The 23,401-nt window shown below is 38.6% G+C and overlaps 4 protein-coding genes across 6 annotated transcripts; 3 read left to right on the forward strand and 1 right to left on the reverse strand.

Moving 5' to 3' along the window:
- Positions 1-3,075: 3,075 nt before the first annotated feature.
- On the forward strand, positions 3,076-5,751 carry LOC106306809 (WD repeat-containing protein 70). Its single transcript, XM_013743564.1, has 8 exons — positions 3,076-3,589; positions 3,653-3,865; positions 3,952-4,152; positions 4,234-4,341; positions 4,473-4,610; positions 4,687-4,938; positions 5,013-5,333; positions 5,410-5,751. Exons 1-8 carry the CDS (start codon positions 3,116-3,118, stop codon positions 5,587-5,589), a joined length of 1,887 nt encoding a protein of 628 aa, XP_013599018.1. The 5' UTR covers positions 3,076-3,115; the 3' UTR covers positions 5,590-5,751.
- Positions 5,752-6,414: 663 nt separating this feature from the next.
- LOC106301429 lies at positions 6,415-12,139 on the reverse strand. Of its 3 annotated transcripts, none has more exons than XM_013737819.1 (19): positions 11,973-12,139; positions 10,643-11,614; positions 10,363-10,563; positions 10,125-10,208; positions 9,853-9,912; positions 9,717-9,761; positions 9,435-9,631; positions 8,883-9,362; positions 8,691-8,781; positions 8,409-8,588; positions 8,256-8,345; positions 8,035-8,097; positions 7,877-7,951; positions 7,743-7,793; positions 7,505-7,582; positions 7,284-7,418; positions 7,095-7,202; positions 6,935-7,000; positions 6,415-6,859 (listed from the first exon to the last, which is right to left on the reverse strand). In XM_013737819.1, exons 2-19 carry the CDS (start codon positions 11,552-11,554, stop codon positions 6,785-6,787), a joined length of 2,991 nt encoding a protein of 996 aa, XP_013593273.1. In that variant the 5' UTR covers positions 11,555-11,614; positions 11,973-12,139; the 3' UTR covers positions 6,415-6,784. The 3 variants fall into 3 exon arrangements, with proteins under 3 accessions (XP_013593273.1, XP_013593274.1, XP_013593275.1); XM_013737820.1 differs by having other exon boundaries at positions 10,643-11,617; XM_013737821.1 differs by lacking the exon at positions 11,973-12,139 and adding an exon at positions 11,700-11,849.
- A 1,802-nt stretch (positions 12,140-13,941) lies between these two features.
- On the forward strand, positions 13,942-15,945 carry LOC106301711. The gene is made up of 3 exons (XM_013738161.1): positions 13,942-14,446; positions 14,732-14,818; positions 14,922-15,945. The coding sequence occupies exons 1-3, from the start codon at positions 14,153-14,155 to the stop codon at positions 15,840-15,842; spliced, it is 1,302 nt and encodes a 433-aa protein (XP_013593615.1). The 5' UTR covers positions 13,942-14,152; the 3' UTR covers positions 15,843-15,945.
- A 415-nt stretch (positions 15,946-16,360) lies between these two features.
- On the forward strand, positions 16,361-20,184 carry LOC106301514 (receptor-like serine/threonine-protein kinase ALE2). Its single transcript, XM_013737931.1, has 8 exons — positions 16,361-16,832; positions 17,107-17,190; positions 17,286-17,381; positions 17,476-17,844; positions 17,920-18,183; positions 18,293-18,682; positions 18,794-19,019; positions 19,126-20,184. Exons 1-8 carry the CDS (start codon positions 16,769-16,771, stop codon positions 19,817-19,819), a joined length of 2,187 nt encoding a protein of 728 aa, XP_013593385.1. The 5' UTR covers positions 16,361-16,768; the 3' UTR covers positions 19,820-20,184.
- The last annotated feature ends 3,217 nt before the right edge of the window (positions 20,185-23,401 follow it).

Here is a 23,401-nt window from a genome sequence, read left to right on the forward strand (position 1 = left end):
CCTAGGCGCCACATAAGGTAAAAGACAGACCATATCATGGCTCCAAATATAGATAGGGTATATCAACGCATTGTGGCTATATGTCGTTATCAAGCTAAAGGTATAAGAAAGACATCTTTCTTGATTATAACGTAACGTAACCTAGCTCTGGTTAGAATATATAAGAAAAGATAGGTTACGTTGTATACCAAAGATATATCTATGTATAAACATTAGTAGCCGATTTCTAGACTAAGTAGATGACTAGAATGAGTATTGTAACTGTAGCTAGAAGATGAAATAAAATATGATTCATTTAAAAAAAAAAAACAATTTAAACAATATATTGTCATACTTATGTTTCCAATAGTTTTGATATTTTTTAACATTTTTAAAATTCAGTTTACTATTTTTTCCATAAAAAAAAGGTAAAATATGTCCAGAATTGTCCAAAATATCAGAAATCCTATTGTGACAAATAAAAGTTCAAAGTGTCCAATTTTTCCAATTTTTCCAAATCTAAAATGAGAAGTAGCAGAGGCGTGCTTAATGTGCATTTAAAAAGGCCATTGCATCAGGCCCCGAGAGATAATACGATTTTTGGGGTCCCATTTCATAAACTGTTGTGTATCATACTATAGCTGTACAATATTAAATTCTATTTGTCCCCATTCCAAGTCTGACACTCTAAGTTAATTTTAGTTTTCTTTGTTTTCCAAATACGATTTTAAGAAAGCGAAATCTTTTTTATCTTGACAAGTTTCCAAATAGAAAAGATGTATCTCCAAACAGGAAATCTAAATATATAAATAAGAGTATAAGGAATACAAATGTCAGTTAATTTTAAATATATTCTCTATTCAATTTGAAAATTAAGAACTAAATATACTTTCTACAATTGTGTCAGTTTCATTTTCTCTCACATGCATCAAAATTATGTCTGAAAAATAAAAACACAAAAAAATCAATTATAATTTTGTAAGGAACCTAATAAGAAAGATTATTTAAGAAGTAAATTATGAAAGTCTAGTGAAAGATGTATTTTTTTTGAACTAAGGCTAACTAAAGTGAAAGAGTTTAATAAAAATAATAAAGACATATTTTTATTTTGTTTTTGATTTTTTTCTCATTTCAAAATTATATTACAATATTTGCAAAATACATAGAAAAATGCCCCACTTTCTCCATTTACCCTAAGCACAGCACTGAGAAGTAGATCTACGATCTCCAAACATATTTGATCTACAGTCTCAAAAAGTTAAATTATTCAATAAAGAAAAAGTTTATGTTTCTCTGTCTTTAAACACGAAATCTTTACTATATATTGAAAGAAAAGTTCATATATGATGAGGCCATACAAGTAGTGGTTCCCATAGTTAGACATGGTCTGTCTACCCGAAGTGGAGCCAAGGCCATAAGAGAAGGTTTCTCCAAAGCCGTCCAACAAATCCTAGATCAAGATGGACAAACCGGACAGAACCAGTTCCTGATTGAAGAGATGGTCCAATTGAAGATTCAAGATCAAGCCGGTCCAATTCAATTCAGGTCATTCGACCATAACTGAACCGGCCTAATCATTTCCACGTGTGATCTCGGTTCAGACTCCTTCCCAATCCAAGCGAGTTCTAAGTAATCCGCTCCATTCCATTTAAGGTAAGCAAATACAATTTTATTTATGATTTCTAACCGGTTTATCGTTTTTGGTTTGTGCTGGTTTTCTTTATTATAATTGCAAAAAACTTATGAGCAAATTCTTAGTTCTTTTATTTTATTTGAGTCCAATAATTCAAGACCTTTCTTAGCCTTTGCCTTAGTGTCCAAGAGAGACGGCCCATCTTGTTTGGCCTTGTCGATTTAGAGTCCAAGAGAGTCCAAATTGTTCTTGATTCAAAGTCTCCTAGAAGGGTATAGCTGCCGGGTATTTAATCCCCACTATAAGTAGCCTTGTATTTTTTTTAGCTTATGAAATATATGAGTCAGTTTACCCCAGCAAACAAACCATTTTCTCTCTAGTTTTGCATGTGAAGCCAGCTAGAGAGAGCCTTGAATCTTATCAAGTTTTCGTCACCAAACTTGTGGTGATTCCTCACTCTATACCATCCATCGATTATGCTTGAGAGAGACACACATCCAGCAAGCCGGATTCCATCCTCAATACTCCATCCACCGTTCTTGTTGAGAGAGACACACGTCCAGCAACAAAGATCCATCCGTCATCCTTCTATCCTTCTTATTTGATTTGTTTTCATTTTGCATATTCTCATTTAGTTTACTTTATGTTCTTCATATTAAAACTATAAGAACTCATAAAAAGGTTTTTCATTTGTCTCAGGTACAAATCGGCCGATCCATTCTTCCATCGCAGCCGCATAGCCGATCGTCTGTCCGTCTGTCCAATCCGATCCAAACCAAACCTCAGTCATGACAACCGTGTAGTCGGAATCCCAGCTTGCAACATTTGGTATCATAGCTGCTCATGATTATTCGGTTATATCTTGTCATTAAACTTCTTGCATATCGTTTTTGTGTGCATCCATTTGCATTAGAAAACTCAAAAAAATATATATTGTTCTTAGTGTTCTTGTTGTTCTTCATTGTTCTCGACACATTCATCTTATATCCTGCTAGATCATTGTCGTGTGGCATAAGGAGTTGTCAATATGTTTGTGTGATTGATCGACCGATTTTCCTTATTTGGGAGGTCGATTTTCAATTTACATTAAATTTGATTGTTAATTGCTTAGTTTGTCTAGATTGATTAGTTTGATTAGTGTTGCATTTATTTTTATTTTTCTCATCACTTTGCATTTATTTCTAATTGCCAATCATCATTAAAAAAAAAAAAAAACTGTTCTAAATTCGAATTGCATTTACTTTGAACTTTTCTTTTTTTTTTTTTTTCTTTGATTGATTTGATTTTCAATTTCAAACTTTAAAAAAAAAAAAAAAAATTCCTTTTTAAGTTATTTCCTTTTTATGGAGAATGAAAAAGGGTTAAAAAAGGGACGAGATTGGGACTTGCATAGTGAAATGGGCCGAAGTGGGATATTATGAAGGCCTTATAAATCGAGGTTGGGTAATTTATATAAACAGAAACGGGAATTTCCACGGCGGGGCTAGGTCATGGAGATTAGCCATGGAGGATGATGAATTGGAAGCTATGCGAGCTCACTTCCCTCTTTCTTTCGGCAAGAGTTCCATTGTTTCGCCGCCTACCGAATCCATCCACAGCGCTACTCGCCGCGCTGACGCCGGAGCTTCGTCGGACTCCAAACCTAATTCCGGCTTTCCGTCTCTGTCTAATTCGTGGATCCAATCTGTTCGCCGTCCCAAACGCAACCCTAATAGCAGCGGCGGTGCTAAATCTAGTCTCTCTCCTTCCGAGGATGATGTATCCGTATCCGTAGAGGATGACGGAGTTATGGTGGGACCACCACCGCCGCCCCCTGCAAGGGACGGTAATGATTCTGATGATGAGGATGATATGATCGGTCCTCCGCCACCGCCACCGCCTCGTACTGCAGATGTAGATTCAGATGACGACGACGATGAGGAGAATCGGTACAAGATCCCTTTGAGCAACGAGATTCAGCTCAAGGGACATACTAAGGTATAAACAAATCTAATAATTACTTTTGGAATATTGAAAATTGAATCTTTCCTTGTGGAACAGATTGTTTCGTGTCTGGCTGTTGATAACGCCGGAGCTAGGGTTCTCTCTGGCAGCTATGACTACACTGTTCGTATGTATGATTTCCAAGGGATGAACTCCAGACTACAGTCTTTCAGGCAGATTGAACCATCTGAAGGTCACCAAGTTCGCAGCTTGAGCTGGAGTCCCACTTCTGGTCAGTTTCTATGCGTCACTGGCTCTGCCCAAGCTAAGGTGTTTTGTGTGTTCCTTTATTCAATAAAAGGTTCATCTTCTGCTCGTCTATGGATTGCTTGCTCACATTCGTTTGCAATTTTCAGATTTATGATCGTGATGGTCTTACCCTTGGTGAGTTCATTAAGGGGGATATGTACATCCGTGATCTTAAGAACACTAAGGGCCACATTTGCGGGTTGACTTTCGGAGAATGGCATCCCAAGAATAAGCAAACCATTCTGACTTCTTCTGAAGACGGGTCTTTGCGTATATGGGATGTTAATAACTTCCTAAGCCAAACACAGGTACGTCTTTCCTGTTACCATGAATATCTTGGTTTGATTGTTACATGCAAGTGATATCAATTTTAACACTTTCTTGGACAGGTTATTAAGCCCAAGCTTGCTAGACCCGGGAGGATTCCAGTTACGACTTGTGCTTGGGATCGTGAAGGAAAGCGTATCGCTGGTGGCATTGGAGATGGATCTATTCAGGTAATGGCTATCTTCTTATCTCTCTCTCTTTTTAAAGATTCCCTCATGTGTTTGATCAAGTTTAACAAACTTATAATATTATGATTGTAATTTCCATGGATGAATGGTCGTTTTGTTGTTTATTGATCCAGATTTGGAGTCTCAAGCCGGGATGGGGAAGCAGACCAGATTTATATGTTGGGAAAGCCCACACTGATGATATTACCTCTGTTAAGTTCTCTAGCGATGGGAGAATTCTCTTGTCAAGAAGTTTTGATGGTTCTCTAAAGGTAAACCTTAAACCATGTCCTCTTTTATGACCAGTTTGCGTAGAGCTATACGACAACTGAACTATTTCTTGATCAGGTGTGGGACTTACGGCAGATGAAAGAAGCCCTAAAGGCTTTTGACGGTCTCCCTAATTTTTATCCTCAAACCAACGTTGCCTTTAGTCCAGATGAACAAATCATCCTGACTGGAACATCCGTTGACAAGGACAGTACAACAGGAGGCTTGCTCTGCTTTTACGACCGGACCAAACTCGAGATTGTTCAAAAAGTCGGAATATCTCCAACTTCCAGCGTGGTGCAATGCGCTTGGCACCCGAGGTTGAATCAGGTAAACAACAACAACAATGTTCCTCTGAGATTGTTTTTCGACATTTCACTAAGAGAGGCTTATACTGTGTGTAGTTATTTGCAACATCTGGAGACAAAAGCCAAGGAGGAACTCACATTCTTTACGACCCAACTCGGAGCGAGAGAGGTGCATGTGTGTGCGTTGCACGTGCACCAAGGAAGAAATCTGTAGACGATTACCAACCAGAACCAGTAATACACAACCCTCATGCATTACCGTTGTTCAGAGACGCACCAAGCCGTAAACGACAAAGGGAGAAGACTTTGAAGGATCCTCTTAAAGCCCATAAGCCTGAGCTTCCCATGACTGGTCCTGGTCATGGTGGAAGGGTTGGGACCACTGGTAGCGGCTTATTAACGCAGTATCTTCTCAAGGTAAAGGCTCTGTGGTATCTTCTTCGAGTTTTCTGACTAGTGATTGTAATACATTGAAACTCTTTTGTGTTTGCAGCAAGGTGGGATGATAAAAGAAACATGGATGGAGGAAGATCCAAGAGAAGCAATATTGAAATACGCAGAGGTTGCTGTGAAAGATCCCAAGTTTATTGCACCTGCTTACTCTCAGACCCAACCTGACACCATCTTCGCTAAATCGGATGATGAAGAAGAAGAAGGTGATGCCAAAAAATAACTAGAATGCTTCCAAGATACCTCACTTGTATGATGTATAATGAACATGTACGTTGTCAAAAAGATCATGTCATGGCACTTTAGAATAACCGAAACATTTACCCGGGAGTTGCATTTTCGGTTTTTTAAGTTCAAAAATTAATTTCATTTGAAATTAGTTGCATTCAGACAACTGGATCTAAATGTTGCAAAGACCAATATTAGAAACGAAACTACATCCATAATCCAAACTAGGCTTGGGCATTTTGGAAATTGGTCCGGGTAGTTCTAGTAAGGGGTTAAAGAATCTATTTACTATCTGATTTATTTTCGGTTTGGTTCGGATAGTTTCGATTCTATTTTGATAGTAAAACTATGAACAAGAAAATATCCGGGAAAAATACGGTTCTCATTTGGTTCCACTTCAGATAATTTGGGTAAAATAGTAGTTATTTTGGATTAAATATCAGTTAATTAAGATGATTTAGATAAAACAAATTTTTGGATATTTTGGATTACGTTAGATATTTCGGATAACACTATCCGGATAGTTTTGGATATTTTCGGATAGTTCGAATTCTTTTAATTATTTTCAAATATTTTTTGATACTTTTAATAGATTTTTAAATTATATAATGTTATATGTATATATAATTAATATTCTTATATATTCGAGTATTATTTCGGATATAGAAATATAGAAACCATTCGGATATTTGAAGGTTTCGGTCTGTCTCTCGGTTCCATTCCGATTCAGTTCTGTTCCTGGTTTTTTTTTGCCCAAGCCTGATCCAAACCATATCATGTCTATATACCAAGCAAAAGAGCACAACATTTTTTTCTCTTGTGAGATTATTATGAAAAATCAAATCAAACACTTGAAATAAGCAAAAGCGGTTTCAAGTGTTATGTACAACTTTTGTCAAACAACAAGCTCCTATTGAGCGTTGATTAATTTACAAGAGTAAGAAACAAGTTTAGCTTCTTAATGATACAAGGACCAGACACGATAAGCATGTCTCTGTTCTTTTTCTTTTATTGTTTTCTTACCTTTTTCTACTGCAGTAAAATCTGTGTTAAGACATTTGTATACATCACATGTGGAGTCTTCTGAGTGTAAAAAGGTGGTTAAAAGTACCGTCATTTGCTTCTTCATATGACTTGACTTTGGTTGGTTTCTTCAGTTTGTATTGTATAAGTTGATGACAAAGTGAGCTTTAGAGACCCCCGTTCTCGAAGCTCGATAGCCGTGAGTCTGATAGAACGCTAAACAGCTGTGTGTCTACAAATAACTACAAAATCCACAACAAAACTTGTAAGCTCTGGATTCGGAAACTCAAGCCAACAACAGGATTAAAATTTTGTACCTTAACGAAGGGTCTGTCTCTACCAGAAAAGGAATCGATAAAACTGTCCTTTAGAAGTAGAGAAACCTGAGGATAAAAAGATTTAGATATAGTTACTGAGAGATAAGAGTGGAAGTAGCTCTTGTTATGCTTTGAGGATAGTCGCTATATAAGAAAGTACCCTGTCGCTATTGGATTGAACACTTGTTATGGTGTGAGAGTGTAAATCTGAGCAAAGAGACTCCATGTAATCTCTCATCACTCCCAAGAATTTAGTGGCAGCTTCTGCCTGCAGAACATTCACTCATATGAATCCAGGGTTCAAGTAATACAAAGTATAGGCCCATGCATTGGTAACGTCTCTACTTACTTGTACTTGATTGCATTTATAAACGGGGTGTTTTCTAGCAGTCGAGCTATGATGAGCCAGTGTGGCATGGATTGGAGTCAACTGAGCCATGAGTTCTCTCCGCTGAGGCAATGCTGGCATGTTACATATTTTCACCTGAAGAAACACACTTAACGTTACATGCCACCTTGATATTTGACAGAAAGAAAGAATAAGAGACTTTCATGAGAAGGCCATGAAACCTGATTGTTGATGATGTTAACTAGAATAAGGTTAGACGTCTTCACCTTCCAATCAGTAGGCTTACTGTGTATACCGACCTGCCAAGTGGCGAAAACGCAGACAGTTTGAGCAACAAGAAACATAAAGTTCATGATTTACAATCCAATAACATCCACTAGACTGACGAACATTCAACTCCCCAGAATAAGTAATCATCTAGCTAGTAAAGACACGTCATATGAAAAAAATTAAACTTACAAGGAACGGAACGGGTGCCTCGAGGAAATCAAACATCCTCCCGGGAAGAACCTGAAGGCAACAGAGAGAAGTTACGACATGGAAACTCCCATTTTGATTGGTCCATTGTTTTTCATTAGTGATGTGATACTTACCGGAAGCAATAAACTCTGCCACTGAAACGGTCGAATCATGGGGACAAGAGACAGTACTATTGCTGACAAAACACCCTGCATTAGTCGTCTGTTAGTCCATTTAAATTTCCCCAAGGAGCTGAATATGAATAAACGATTAGAAGACAGATTTAACTAACCAGATTTGGGCAGATTACCACAATTTGCTTTTCTAACAAAACTCCAGCAAGGAGTGACAAAATCTGGAAGGAAAAAGATACTTTGTTACTTATGATAACATTAACTCAAGGCCCAAAGAAGAGTCCAACGCAACAATGAATAGGATTTTAACGACATGTTGGTTCCAGAGTCGACACTAAGCCATCAAAAGAAAAGAAAGGAAGGTGGGAAGAGGGCGCACAGTTTCAAGAGAGAGAATACGACAAACTGTTGCCGTTGTCCACATTGAGAGACCCATAGCCTCCTCGGCAGCTGCCAACCTCGCATTTATCTTTGGCAAATTTAAATGAGATGAGATTACAAATTAGAGGCAAGACTTGATATAAAAGTATACCTCGGAAGAATCAGAAGAGTAGACAAATTCTTCTGACAATCCTAGAGCTGAAACAGGAGGTCTTGTATACGCAATGGATTGTAAATGTTCCAGCGGCTGGAACACCACTTCACTTCCACGGGAAGGAATTGCCAGTGAATGGTAGCCGCAGATTAATTGTAACGCATCATTGTTATGTTCCTATCAAGGTCATGAAATACCATATAACAGTTGTATATGAGAACAATGAACACTGAGATAAGTAGAGCAACTAAATGGTTAACCTACTAGTGATCTCCTTACCTTAGCCCATTCCAGAACTAAATCATCTCCGAAATCATTTTCGCTGTTGGATATTTCATCAACCTCATCTGACAACACATTTCTAGCTGAACTGCCATATATAAAAATGGTAAATCTGAAATTATACTGGTAAAGAACTGAATCATAACATTGAGATCAATATTTGATAGATAGCAATTGTGTTAAACTTACCTGAACACGGACTCACAGCTTTCGTAACGCTCTATCGGTTGGATCCTAGGATCTGTACATGTAACCTCTGGAGAAGCGTGGCCGTTCTCAAAGCTTTGGGACGTTCTTTCGGGTGTACCCAAGTGGTTCTCAAATACTTCAGAAGAATTATCATCGTAACAATGGAAAACTTTTCTCCCATCTCTTTCTATTTCCTTGATCTGACTTGCATCTGAAGTATCACTGGCGACAACACTATCTGGAGACTGCGGTTCTGCAAAGCTCGCAATGTCACTATCAGATATCAAGCCTGCAGCAGCGGCCGTGAGTGCCATGACTCCATCCACAGGTATTGCAGAAGCCATCCAATCAGCAGGGTTGCTACGAGGTGAAGAAACACAGCTATTCATTCTGGAAACTGAAGGACTATGGCATGCAGCGGCAAGAGACATCTCACTAACAAATTCAGTTATCCGTTTTAGACGCTCTTGTGCAATCATACTGCATCAACAAGTAAAACGCCATCATTTTTCAAGTTCTTGGTTCTCTAAGAGTAGGGGGCATCTTTTGTACCTGTTTAACATCTCAAAGTGCAGCTCAAAAAAAGGAACTCTGGTCAGCAGGCAATAGCATCGAGGTGCAGAAACCAAAAAACGACTGCCTCCTCCAGTTGGATGCAAGGGTGACGCAGTGCTTAAAACACCAGGGGGCCTCTGAACAATCTCCGAGACATGTAAACAAACACCATATAATGTCGCATCATCTGCTACCTGACAAAGAGAATTATGAGTTTTACATGGCTAGTGGATGTCTGACACTAAAATAGTCAAGGGGCATGACGAAAAGATAGATCACCTTGAACGAAAATATGAACGATGAGTCATCTGTGCCTAAATGTTCCTGCAGTAAACTCAAAGTTGTCATGATATATTACTTTCATAGATGAATACAGAAGCTCAGAGAGAAACTTTACTAAGAAATATTTTCAAACCTGTCCGTACACAAGTTCATTTAGATCACTGAGAGATGGGGACCTCTCCAAAAGTCGTGCCTGTAAAGGAAAAAAAAAAACAAGGTTTGAGAGTTTCAGTTTCTGCATAAAATTACAGAATGAATTCTCGGTAAATTTTCTAACTATTTGTCTAGATACTTTTCCACTTCCTCAACTACAAGATTTCTAGTGAGATGGCTCTAGTAATATACACCAAAGCACACAGTCGTTTAAATAAAATATAAAGAGACACAGATCATAACATATTATACCTTGACACCACCAGGAAAGCAGAAAGCTGCTAGATCTTTTGGACGCATCGCCACCTTCTTCCCCGGAGGGTATTTAAAAAGTATCTGTGCATGAAATAAAAGAAAGAAACTAAGTAAATGCCATGAAACAACAGAGTGGCGAACAAATGGGACAAAAGTAGAAAGAAAAGGAATCAGGATACGTCTCTGTCTCATTTTACATGTATAAGAATGCTTAGAACGGAAAATAAGCACAAACCTGTGGCTGCAATACTGGAAACTGAGGCCCACGGTGACGGAGTATTCTGTAGTCTGCCACTTCATACCTTGACATCTCCGTCTCCCACTTCTTCCTTCTACGGAAAGCCTCCTCAACTGGCTTCAAATCAGTTTCCGGAAGAAGCCCCACAATGATAAAATGTTCAAATAGTGAGGTTGGCTCCTTATATTTTGTTTGGTCCTATCAAATAAAAAACAGTAGTCAGCTAATATGATCAGAAGGTTTTGATAGAAGAGCCTAGAAAGAGAGATAAAAATACCAGAAGAGCTTTAGAGGAGTGGAGCTGGTACCACTGTCTTTTTTGGTTAGCTAAGACCTCAGGGTTGAAAGTGGGAAACTGTGTTTCATCACGCAGATTGCTGACCCCACGCCAAGCCTTCTGCATCTGTGTTTTCAGTTTCTGGAAACTGTTTGTGCGCCTGTGTCCTGGAGTCCCTATCTCACTCTGGGCGCGCCTATGTCCTTGTGATGGTGACTGTGGTAACACTGGTCCATTGAAGTATACGTTTTGAGATGTCTCTCCAGCTGATTTAACTTCATCAGGAGTACACGAGGGAGAGTATTGCCCTCCGGTAACTTCTATCATTTCCATCTTTCTAATAACTGTGTTATCAACTTGCATCTTATCTTCACCGTCCTTTCCCAAATCCCTGTTCCCATCCCTATTTTCGCATCTGTTACTAGTTCCTGTATCTTCTTCAGTTCCAACCACATCAAAATGACCATTTGTATCCAGTTCTTTCATGCTATCTCTCTCCGGTGATGAATCTGAAGCAGATTCTTTATTATCCCTTGATACAAAACCGAGTACCTTTGCATCTCTTTCCAAGACAGTTTGTTCTTCTTCATCCCTATTTACCCTTTCCAAAGGCTCATCTTCATCTTCTCTGTTAACGCTCTCAGGTGAGCAAAACCCAACTTCTTCCTCACAGCTAGCTTTCAAATCTTCCAACGCATCCACTTTGGGAGAAGAGCAATCATTTTCTCCATCCTTGGTTTGAAGACCATCTCTTTCCACCACCAAATTACTCTGCTGCTCATGTTCTACTTCATCACCATCCCTAAAGGCCTCAGTTTTATATTCATCTTCCACATCCATCTTCTTGGGGTATCTTAAAAAGTCATCTCTATTCCCATCTCCACGATGAACTGCTAACACGTCTCCCTGCATATCCCTATTTAAAACCCAGTTTTATGCAGCTTCAAAGCAGAATCAATAACCCCCAAACTTCTGCTAAAAATAAAAATAATAACATCAACATCCATCAAAGAGGAATTATTAGCAATAACACAAAGATGATGATGATGAACTTGACCCCAAAAATAAAAATAAAACACTTCAAATTTCTAATGGAACTTGAGGAATCTAACGATCTCAAAAGCCGCCTGCTTTGTTGATTTACATGTTTTTTTATTTATTTATTTCTATTTTATAACGAAAACCCTAATTTACCAAATTAGTTGAAATCGAAAGGGATAACGAGTACTATGTACGAATCATTCAAGGTTCCAGCTATTAAACCCCCGAGTCAAACGACTATGTTTACATCAACGAGGGGAATCGATTCAGGCAATTAAGAACAAGATACCTTCAGCAACATCAATGATCCTGTGAATTTCTTCTTTTTTTTTTTAATGGAAATTCAAACATAAAAAGCCAAAAAGGAAGAAAACTTTGTAACGGAAGGTTGGATAAATGATTTATGGAGGGAACGAAATTAATGCGAGGCGTGAGGATTAATTAGAGAGAGACAAAAAAAAGAGATTATCTAACAAAACACACACCAAAAAGAAAGAAAAAAAAGAAAAGGAAATGAATCTTTCTTCCTTTTTGTCTGTGAGTGGAAGGCGAAAGAGACAGGAGGTAAATAAAACTTTGTGGCTAAAAATAGAATTTTACGTAAAAGGGGAGGTTATACTTGATACCAGGAGAGATGAACAACATCATCTTTTCTTTTCTTTATTTCATTTTCATTTTCATTTTCATTTTTACTCCCTCACGATATTTTGCCCCCTTTAGTTCTACTATAAAACGTGGCTTCGTGTTATGAGCATACCACCCAAAACTCTTAATTATGCAAAATCTGACCCAAATGCAATCTTAGAAGTTCAATAATAAATTAAATTCCCAAAATATCCACAGAACATTATCTAAGCGATGATGTATATAAGTTTTGGACAAAACTGAAATAATAAAAACTTGTTCACCAATTAATGAAAACATAAAAGTTGAAGGTGGTAGCTTATAAACGTTGAAAAGTTGAATTGACTTTGAACGCGCTTTACCGAACCAAACGGTTGTGTTGAGGATATATTGGTTCAATTGTCTCTCTCACGCGCCACAGTCTTCCTTCGATCTCAGCCGTTGGATTTGACTCTTACGAATTACGAATTTCGCTCTGACTTGGATAAGGAAAAAGCATGAAACTTGAAACTTATGTTTAACCAATCTTATGTTTTCAGAACTTTTTGAGTACAGTAAACTAAACACAAGCAGTGCGCTAAAAATTTAACATGGTGTAAATTTGGATATAACCCAAATTGAAAGGAGTAAATCATTTTCAAAACTTTTTAATTTTGATATTTATCTTTTATATTTTTTTTTTATTTTTGATTTTAGTTTGATTGCATTACTCATAAATAAAAGAAGTTCAAAACTTTTATAAAACATATAAAATATGCTTTTGCATTTTTGTTGCTGTTGTATATGTGTTTGACAACATACAATAACCTCTCATTTAAGAATGATCGATAGATCATACAGTATAAAACCTAATAACCATCCACACTTTATCTTCATCATAAATTGTACTTCCTCCGTTCCTAAAAGATCTATATTCTAGAAAAAAAATTTTGTTTCAAAAAAATACATATTTTATATTTCCAATGTAATTTTTGTCGACTAATAATGAGAAATTGTGAAGTTCAAAAATATTAATTGCATTTTTTAAAATTTTATTGGTTTAAAAATATAAAAAATATAAAATTATAAAAAACTATGATTCTAAAATATGGATCTTTTAGGAACAGAGAGTAGTTTTGTACCGAAGACATATAATCCCATATCTTCATGTAGAAGTAAAACATGCAAACGTGAGAGAGGAACGTGCAGTAACGCGCTAAACGGTGCTTATTACGCGGAAGGTGGTGAAGCATTAATTATTTAAACCGTGAAGACGAGCCCGAGGTCGCACATGCTCTTTGCCCACCACCACCACCACCACCACTACTTTTTTGGCTTTGGAAATTGTGTATTTTTACAGATAAAGGAGTAATGTATATTTTCATCCTTGTTTCATATACACTAAATTACTAAGCTCGAGGTCGCCACATACTTACATTGGAAGCGATGACTCGATAATAATGGAAAAGAAGTTGATGATGAGATAATAACAAGTATCGAGTGAAACAAACTCCATCCTAAAGAGTTCCATCGTTTGGGCTGGACTTACAAGGAGGAGTCAATAAAGCGTGTTGGGCCAGGCCCAGATAAAGAAGCGAGAGTAAAAGGCATTTTTACCCTCGATGCTTTTAATTCAGCTACGAGTCAATAATGACCTACCTATTGTTGATCAGTCGGTTGAGAGAGATTGAGGAAGGCGTTGTCACCTCACTCAATTTCGGCTCTCTCCAAAACCAAACCCTAATAAATTTTATTTTTCTTTTTGAGAAAGTCAATCCCTTTAATTTACTTGCTCCAAATTTCTGAAAATCTGGTGACCTCCTTAAATGCCTTGTTGGTCTCGATTTCATTCGGAAAAATAGGGTGATGGGTTCGGGAAATCACGAAGTCGTGGATGTTAGTTCAGACGAGGAGGAGGTCGATGAAGACTTCGATTGGCTTAACGATCTGTCTTCGGACAGCACCGATGTAGTCGAGGTGCTCTCTGAGATGAAAGGCAGCGTTGATTCTCACTACCGGAAGCCTAAAGCTAAAGCTTTGGAGGAGGATGACGACGATTGTGTGATTCTGGATGGTGATCCCGACAAGACAACCAAGACTGATACTGATAAATTAGCCAAGGATGACGATGAGGTGCTTGTAGTGGGTCAAAAGGGTGAGGTATTGAATTCGAATCCCACCTCTATTTCTTGCTTCTCTTTCAAAAGACAGAGTCTTGTTAACTTATATGCCTTCTTTCAGATTAGTTCTTGCGGTAACTATTGTTTAGCCTATCAGGCTTGGTTTGAATGATGGTTGAACTCTTTTGTGTTAACTGCATATTAATCATTGTACTGTTTTTTTTTTTTTTGTTGTTGTTGTTGTGTTCCATCTTCATGCAGGTGTGTGTCTTGTATACTAAAATGCTCCCCTAATATCAAAAGCCATAATCATTTTGTTTTGTAGATAGCCTGTCGAGACTTCCCTCATCCCAGACATTCCTGTGCTAATTACTCTTTCAACTCAACATCACATGAGAAATACTGCGACATGGTAACCATCTTTAAGTTTCCCTATTCCTCCACTGAGCTTTAATGGATTCTTTCTTTCCCCGGCTAATCCCTTTTCTTTTCTTTTTTTTTTTTTTGCTTTGAAGTGTCACTGTTATGTCTGTGACATCCCTGCTCCATGTGCATACTGGTGTATCGCTGTCTCCAGCATAGAACATTGTCATGCTAATGACAAAGAAAAGATTTGGAGGAATCAACGAGAGTTCTTCAGGACAGGAACTATGCCCACCGAACCGTCTCCAAAACCCCTACCAGCTTCACCAACTGCTACCCGCCATATTCCACCGTCTCCTATTCCAAATATCATCAGGCTCTCCCAAAACCCTTTGCCAGGGAGCATGATCGGTATCCGGCCTTGCTCATCATCCAGCCGTGTTGCTGCGAACCTGTCAAACGTCAGCGCCAGGCAGAGAAGTCCACACAATCATGGGTTGCAGTCATTGGTCGGTGGTCGCAGCAACATCATCCGAAAGGATAGAAGTTCTTATAGTGGTGCTAACTTGAGGTCCCGGATGGCCTCGTCAGGAACTCGGTATAGTGGTAACAGCGTCAGGGTGGGTCTACATACCAACGCTAAAGTCTCACAATCCACCCACCATATCCCTTCCGTAGTGGCACCACCAACCATAACCGCAGAAATGTACGCTCAACAACAACAACGCAGTCCTCATCTCAATATCCCTGATTATCGTGCAGCGGTGACCGGGAGCAATCTTTACACTCAACATTCAGTCCAGAGCAAAAGTGTCGGTCAGTTTCAGGCAAATGCAGGTCTGTTTGCGCCACCTGAGCCTCCTCTTACCACCGGGGGTTTGCAAGCACAGACTGTTCAACAGCAACCACCGGGAACTAATGAAAACGTCTTGCAGACCAAACTGTCGGAAGTTGAGAGCTGGCTTATGGACAGCTCTAACCAAGTCGGCCTGGTTAGCCCGTTGCCTGAACCGGTAGGTGAAGACAATGTCAGTCCGTTGACATTCGATTTTGAGAACTTCTTGAATGACTGAAACAGTACTATAGTTTGTAAGACACCCAGCTTTCCGTACTGGATGAGCTTAGATTACTTGAATCATTATTGTATATAAATTTATTAGCTGTTTTTATTTTAACTGTGTCACAAAGAAGACATCTGGCCAGGTAGAAATTGTGCAAGAGAGGATGACTGAGGTGTTGAGTTCATAGATGAGGTTCCCCTCTCGAATAGAATAGAGGTTAAATTGGATTTGGTTTCGGTCGGTTTAATCGGTTTCAGACAAAATTTAAGTTTCGTTTTACAATAAACCGGATTGACAAAATTCAAGTAAGGCCCATGGAAAAATTATGAGCCCATTAAAGGTCGGAGTCGGAAACGCCCAAAAAAGAAACGGTTTTGTGGATGTGACGGTGGCAAACGGCCACGAGTTTTGTCGTTTCGAGGAGCATAGAGAACACGCGCGTGAGAGAGCGCGTTTGTGTGTTGCTAATCGCTTTTTGTTTTGTTTTGTTGAGCCTTTCTCCGAAAGCAGTCTCACTACGGCAACACAGGCCCTCCCCCCCCTCTTCTCCCCACCATCAAGCATTAAAGTCTCTCTCTCTCTCTCTCTTCGCTTCTTCTGCTTCGAAATTACTTTACTCTCTCTCTCTCTCTCTGATACCTTCGCCGGAGAAGCTCTCGTTCGTTCTCTCTTTCTCAAACCTAGTTCTCAACGTTCGACTCTGCTTCCCGCTGTGTGCAGTGGATCTCCACCCGCATTTCGTGGATCTGTGAAAATCGCGTTAAACCTCTCTCGAACCTAGGGGGAAGAAATCAATGTCTGTGAAGCTTTGAGGAGGAAGTTTATGGTTAGTCGTCTCTGATTCTGGAGAGACTTCGTTTTGATTCTTTGAATATTCGGAGGTAAAGATGCGGAACGTTAGGTGTCTCCATTGCTGACGAATAGTGGTTTTATAAAAGATGCGGAACTTTGCGATGCTACTTCTCCTCCTTCATTCTCTCGTCTCGTTTCCCGTCTGCTTTGGTATGAACTAGTTAGTATACAGCCGATATTCCCCCCCGCTAAAGCTGAGCTATATTTAGATATTTGTTTTATTTGGGTATATTTTAGGATCTAAACTAAGCAAAAGGTTTCATTATGTTTTGAATCTGTGATTGTGAAGCGATTACTTCACACCTTTTCTGCCTTTTTTGGCACACCACTCAGATAGATAGACCTTACTTTCTCTTGACAGACATGTATATATAGAAATAAAATTGATCGTGGATGACTTATCAGCTTGCTCTATCACTTGCAGCTAGGCTCTTTCCTATGAGCTTTCCGTTTACCCGGTCAAAATCTCATCAAATGCGTTTTTTTCATCCTCCTGCATCTTCTCCAGGTCAGCAAGGGAATCCCTTTTTAGCCACGTAGTCGGGACAAGTGTTCTAGTGCAATTACTCTTATGTTTTTTTCTTTCTTTCTTTCTATTTTCAGCTTTTTCCCCCAACCCAAGTCACAGCGCTCATCATCACCAGCATCGTCGTTGGCATTTAAGACGCAACGTGACTGCAGCTCCACCTCCCTCAAATGGTTATCAATTTGCTACTTGTTTATTGCTTTGACGATAGATAAATAAGTACTAATTACTCCATTATGTGTGTTTCTGCTATCTTCTTTTTGATAGATTGTCAGCTGACATGCGTGGAGCCTCTTACTTCAACTCCCTTTGGTTCACCTTGTGGTTGTGTTTTCCCCATGAAAGTTCAGCTTCTTCTAAGTGTCGCTCCTTTTTCTATCTTCCCCGTGACCAGCGAGTTAGAAATTGAGGTTGCTGCTGGAACATACTTGGAACAAAGCCAAGTGAAAATAATGGGTGCCAGTGCCGACAGTGAGAACCAAGGAAAAACTGTGGTGGATTTTAACCTTGTTCCACTTGGAGAAAAATTCGACAATACTACGGCTACCCTTATTTATCAAAGGTTCCGGCACAAGAAAGTGCCTCTAAATGAGTCTGTTTTTGGTGATTATGAGGTTACACACATAAGTTATCCAGGTGAACTTATTTCCTTTGTAATCTACCCTTTCTTTTGCTTTCCATTCTGTTTGAACTTATCAACTTCGGCTTCAGGTATTCCTTCTTCTTCTTCACCATATGGAGACATTGTGGAGGGTGTTCCAAGTGCAAGTACTGATGGGCTTCCAGTCACTGCAAACGTTACCAACAAAAGCCAGGGAATAGGTTTCAGAACGATTGCAATCATTGTCTTGTCAGGTTTCGTGCTCGCTCTTGTTTTGTCTGGAGCTATATTTATAGTCAGGAAATGGAGTAAAGTTGGCAAGTCATCGACTGCTGTTGGTCCTGGATTGCCTCCATCGATGAACAAAAGGCTTGGTAAATTTCTCCCTCTTGACTTTGTAACAGCTACTTTCTCTTGTAGCTTTATACGACAGGGGTGAACTACCTGCATGAATCTGTTTCTGAATGTTTACACACCTTGCAGGTGCTAGATCTATGTTTTCCAGTAGCGCCAGAAGCTCGGGATCAGATTCATTGATGTCGTCGATGGCTACATGTGCTTTATCCGTGAAGACCTTCACACTTTCCGAGCTCCAGAAAGCAACTGATAAATTCAGTGCCAAGAGGGTTTTGGGAGAGGGAGGATTTGGTCGTGTTTATCATGGCAGCATGGAAGATGGAACCGAGATTGCAGTTAAACTGCTAACTAGGGACAATCAGAATCGAGACCGTGAATTTATTGCAGAAGTCGAAATGCTAAGCCGTTTGCACCACCGCAATCTTGTGAAGCTGATTGGAATATGCATTGAAGGCCGTACACGTTGCTTGATATACGAGCTCGTCCACAATGGAAGTGTTGAGTCCCACTTACACGGTGACATTCTCTACCCTCTGCACTTTTTAGTAACCATATTTCCCAACTACATCTGTCACTTCTCGTTGTATCACCTTTTAAAGCCTGGTTTTCCTGGTGTTTACAAAACAGAAGGAACGCTTGACTGGGATGCACGGTTGAAGATTGCACTCGGAGCAGCGAGAGGACTGGCCTATCTCCATGAGGATTCGAATCCCCGAGTAATCCACAGGGATTTCAAGGCCAGCAATGTTCTCTTAGAAGATGACTTTACACCAAAGGTCTCAGACTTTGGACTGGCCAGAGAAGCAACCGAAGGAAGTGAACATATTTCCACTCGTGTCATGGGGACCTTTGGGTAAAGCTTCTTGCTACTTGTCTTGCTGTGGATACCTGATCTCGTGCTTATTTGATGTATACAGATACTCTGATTAAGCTTGAGCTTACATTGGTTATAATTGCAGGTATGTGGCCCCTGAGTATGCAATGACAGGGCATCTCCTTGTGAAAAGCGATGTCTATAGTTACGGTGTGGTTCTACTCGAGCTTCTCACCGGAAGAAAACCGGTAGACATGTCTCAACCTTCAGGAGAAGAAAACCTTGTGACTTGGGCGAGACCTTTACTAGCAAACAGAGAGGGGCTGGAGCAACTGGTGGACCCCAGATTGGCTGGAACCTACGACTTTGATGACATGGCGAAAGTGGCTGCGATAGCCTCCATGTGCGTCCACCAAGAGGTCTCACACAGACCGTTCATGGGTGAAGTGGTGCAGGCACTGAAACTTATATACAACGATGCAGATGAGACCTGTGGGGACTATTGCAGCCAGAAGGAGTCATCAGTACCGGAATCTGCAGGCGATCTGGCTTTCTCGGATAGCAGCTGGTGGAACTTGACACCTCGGTTAAGGTATGGTCAAGCGTCTACGTTTATAACCATGGATTATAGCTCAGGACCGCTTGAGGAGATGGAGAACCGGCCTCACTCTGTCTCTAGCATTCCTAGAGAAGGAGGCCTGTATCTACCAAACAGGTCAGGTCCGTTAAGGCCAGTTCGAACTAGAAGAAACTTTTTCAGATTGAGAGGAAGCATGAGCGAACATGGTGGACCATCATCATCTAGACATCTCTGGCCCGGGAATGGCGACTGGTTCTAAGAAACCTGAAATGTACAGTGAAGAAAAGGGCTCACAACTCTTGAGCTGCTTGGTTAGGTTTGGTCTAATCCAGTTTGGTTCAGTTCATCAGGCTGGGTAAAGACATTCCGGTTAGAAGTTTCTTTTTTTGTTTTTTCACTTTTCACATCTTGAGCAAATAGATTTAATTGTTTGTTTTTGCGAGGATGCAAAAGCAACAGCACAGAGAGGGTGGGTTTGTTTTGTATGTTGAAGGACGTCTGTATCTATTTCTCTATTTTCTTCTTCCCCTACAAAAACATCTTCTTATTGTTTTTTAGTGAAGTTAGTGTAAGCCGTTTTTTGTTTTTATTAACATTTGAAAGTTTAATTTTAGTTTCTATGGATTTTGTTGTTTATTTTGATCAAGAACAGAAGCCAAGCCTTGCTCAGTATCCTCGCTCCTTATCTTCTTCAACTTTTTGTTCGAGTCAACATTATTATCTGGCTTGACAAAGCTACTATGCCATCCTTGTTTCTTCCTGTCATAAATGGAAGTTTCTCACTTTCTCCATCCGCTTTTCCCAAATATGTGTATCTCTTTTGTATGGGCGATCAGTGCGTCTGATCGGGTTTGGATCGGGATCAATTCGAGTTTGGTTTTTGGATCATAGTCTTTAGCCAAATCCCCTTCTTATTATTTGAGGAGATATTTTGAAAGTAACTTTGACTTGATGTGTTATTAACTATATTGTCATTACTTATGTGGCAACACCAAAATCATTCTCACACTACATAATTAAAAACCATCTTCTCACTAAACTAATTACAGATATTGCCATTATCCATTAAGATGTAGCTTAACATAATATTGCTTACATGGAACTCGATATACATGATATTGTATATACACCATATATAGTTACATGCTAGAACGCTGCCCAATAATTTAACCCAACACAATAACGAACATGATTTGGTTCAATATTATTCTTTTTCGTTATCAAGATCAGAGACATTGTAACCTCTTTACATTCGGTTAACACTTTGTAGTGGAAAAAAATAATATAAATAGCAGAACACAATTTTTTTTTTGTTTAATATATCAGTATTTGACTTATAAGCTATGTTGCACGGAAGCTTCATCGGACGTCCATTTCCCGCTTCGGAACCGAAATCAGAATTGAAACCTTGTGGAAGCTTACGGAATCTCGCTTCCAAAACGCTTCTAAAATATTCTCTTTAAAAACACATTGAAAGCTTACGATTCCGTTTTGGAATCACACTTCCATTCTAAAAAAGAACACAATGTCTTTATCAATAAAATATAAAATTATAATTTTTAATTTATATAAAATCCAAATTTTAATAGTAGTGAATAGAGAGAATAGAAATATACAAATATTAAAATTAATACTATAAATTATCTTTATGCATTGAGGTTTTTATTAAAGATAAATCATATATTCAAATATATTATGTCAATTAATTATAAAGTATAAAAATAATTAGTATAATAATTTATTTTATATTTAATTTATGTGTATTTCACAATTTTAATATGAAATCATTTCAAAATTATTATAAATATAAATGCTTTATTTTAAATTTAAACATATGAATTTTATTTCTAGATTTTTTTAAAAAGTTCTTATATATGTATATATATATGCATACGCTTCCAACACGTACCCGCTTCCTCATTTTTTTTAAAATCTCGCTTCTATGTTTCCATACGCTTCTGCTTAGGGCTGGGTTCGCGGGTCAACCCGCCCCGCATGACCCGCTGACCCGCGGATCGATTCTATTTTTTAAACTCAAAATTTCGACCCGCATAACCCGCGAAAGAAAAATCGTAAACCCGTACCCGCCCCGCCAAGATTGCGGGTAACCCGCGGGGCCCGCAGATAATATTAAATTTAATAAATAATTATTTTTATTATCAATTAATTACTTTTTATAATAAAAATTATACATTTATAATTTAAATTATATAATTTTCATTAATTTATATATTTTTTACATATTTTTATTTTTATTTATTTTTTAAAAATTAGAAAAAAATAATATTTTTTTTATTTTGCGGGTCGACGGATACCCGCGACTCAAATTGGGTTGACCCGCACCCGCCTTGCTAAAAATCGACTCAACCCGCACCCGCACCCGCATGCTAAAATTTGTAAATCGATCGATCTGCACCCGCCCCGCGGCGGGTCAAACGGGGCGGGCCCCGCGGCGGGTCAAACGGGGCGGGACCCGTGGGTAACGACCCAAATTCCTAGCTCTACTTCTGCTTCCACGTACCTGCTCTCGTTTCCGTGTAACATAGATTATAAGTAGGCTTACTATTAGCAATGAACTGCATATTAATACGTGGACAAATATATATATATATATGAAGTTCATCCAAATTAAATACACTAACTGCGTATAAATGTCGGCTTAGGTTACGTGGATACACTGTAAGAAATATGTACATTCTTAGCACACGATAAACACTATGGTAGAGCTTTCATAGCAAAACTTGAAATGATATGTCATCGGTAACCATCATAAGTACCTCATCTACGATAGCATTTATTTAAATACTATAAAATGTGCAGATACGATAGTAATACTTCAGTGATGTTATTAACTTAAATATAACACTATTTTTTTTGTTATAAATTGATTACGATTTATATATTCGTGCTATAGACCTTTCTGCAAAAACAAAAATTAATTATAATTCGAAATAAAATAATTTGATATTAAATCGAAAATTGTTTTATATTGAAATTAAAATAAATTTTATTTATATATTAAAGAGTCAATTAGCTAGAAATCCATAAAAAATTAGAAATTTGTAAGCTACCCAAAACAGTAAATGTGCAAGTACTACAGTACATAAATAATATGTGCAATTACTTTTGGAACCCTCTCGTAAGGATTGTACGATTTTTAAAAGTAAATAAAAATTGTTATAAAAAGAACTGGAATTTTATTGTATCGCGGGAATTTGAATAAGAGAAAAATTTTATACCTGTAGAAATAATAACACTGATAGAAAGAGTTTATTATAGAAAGAAGAGAAGGTTGAGGGATACGTTACAATGAACTAAAACGTTCGTATATATAGAAAGAAATTTACTGTGCAAATAGTGCAGCGGGCCCCACATCTTTTTATATTTTCAAACATTACGGCTCCTCCTTTTTTTGACTTTCGTATCACTCCCCCTTGGGGGCGGGTGTCACTATCTGCTCTCGCTTAACGTCTTTGTTGCCTTGTTAAAAACTTTTCCAGGAAAACCCAATGGGAAAAACCATAGTAAGGTAAAAAGAGTACAACTACGTAAGCTCCCCCTCAAATGAACAGTCATAGATCCTTCTGATGGCGCATCCCAATGTTATGGATGTGTTTTCTGAATACCGAGGTAGGGAGTGATTTTGTGAAGAGGTCGGCTGCATTGTCGCATGATCGAACATATCTTACTTCAATCTCTTTATTCTTCTCGAGCTCTTGAGTATATGAGAAGAACTTCGGAGGTATATGTTTGGTTCTATCGCTTTTGATATATCCTTCCTTCGTTTGAGCAACACATGCCGCGTTATCTTCATATAGAATAGTTGGCTCCGTATTTTCGT

This window comes from Brassica oleracea, chromosome C7 (assembly GCF_000695525.1).
Source record: "Brassica oleracea var. oleracea cultivar TO1000 chromosome C7, BOL, whole genome shotgun sequence".
Taxonomy (NCBI): domain Eukaryota; kingdom Viridiplantae; phylum Streptophyta; class Magnoliopsida; order Brassicales; family Brassicaceae; genus Brassica; species Brassica oleracea.

Coding starts and splice junctions, on each gene's coding strand:
- LOC106306809 (XM_013743564.1), top strand. CDS start 3,116: ATGGAGGATGATGAATTGGAAGCTATGCGAGCTCACTTCCCTCTTTCT. Junction 3,590..3,652: donor AGCTCAAGGGACATACTAAG/GTATAAACAAAT, acceptor CTTGTGGAACAG/ATTGTTTCGTGTCTGGCTGT. Junction 4,153..4,233: donor ACTTCCTAAGCCAAACACAG/GTACGTCTTTCC, acceptor TTTCTTGGACAG/GTTATTAAGCCCAAGCTTGC.
- LOC106301429 (XM_013737819.1), bottom strand. CDS start 11,554: ATGCAGGGAGACGTGTTAGCAGTTCATCGTGGAGATGGGAATAGAGAT. Junction 9,363..9,434: donor CACTTTGAGATGTTAAACAG/GTACAAAAGATG, acceptor TTGTTGATGCAG/TATGATTGCACAAGAGCGTC. Junction 8,346..8,408: donor ACTCTTCTGATTCTTCCGAG/GTATACTTTTAT, acceptor AATTTGCCAAAG/ATAAATGCGAGGTTGGCAGC.
- LOC106301711 (XM_013738161.1), top strand. CDS start 14,153: ATGGGTTCGGGAAATCACGAAGTCGTGGATGTTAGTTCAGACGAGGAG. Junction 14,447..14,731: donor TAGTGGGTCAAAAGGGTGAG/GTATTGAATTCG, acceptor TTTGTTTTGTAG/ATAGCCTGTCGAGACTTCCC. Junction 14,819..14,921: donor ATGAGAAATACTGCGACATG/GTAACCATCTTT, acceptor TTTGCTTTGAAG/TGTCACTGTTATGTCTGTGA.
- LOC106301514 (XM_013737931.1), top strand. CDS start 16,769: ATGCGGAACTTTGCGATGCTACTTCTCCTCCTTCATTCTCTCGTCTCG. Junction 17,845..17,919: donor TACACACATAAGTTATCCAG/GTGAACTTATTT, acceptor CTTCGGCTTCAG/GTATTCCTTCTTCTTCTTCA. Junction 18,184..18,292: donor ATCGATGAACAAAAGGCTTG/GTAAATTTCTCC, acceptor CACACCTTGCAG/GTGCTAGATCTATGTTTTCC.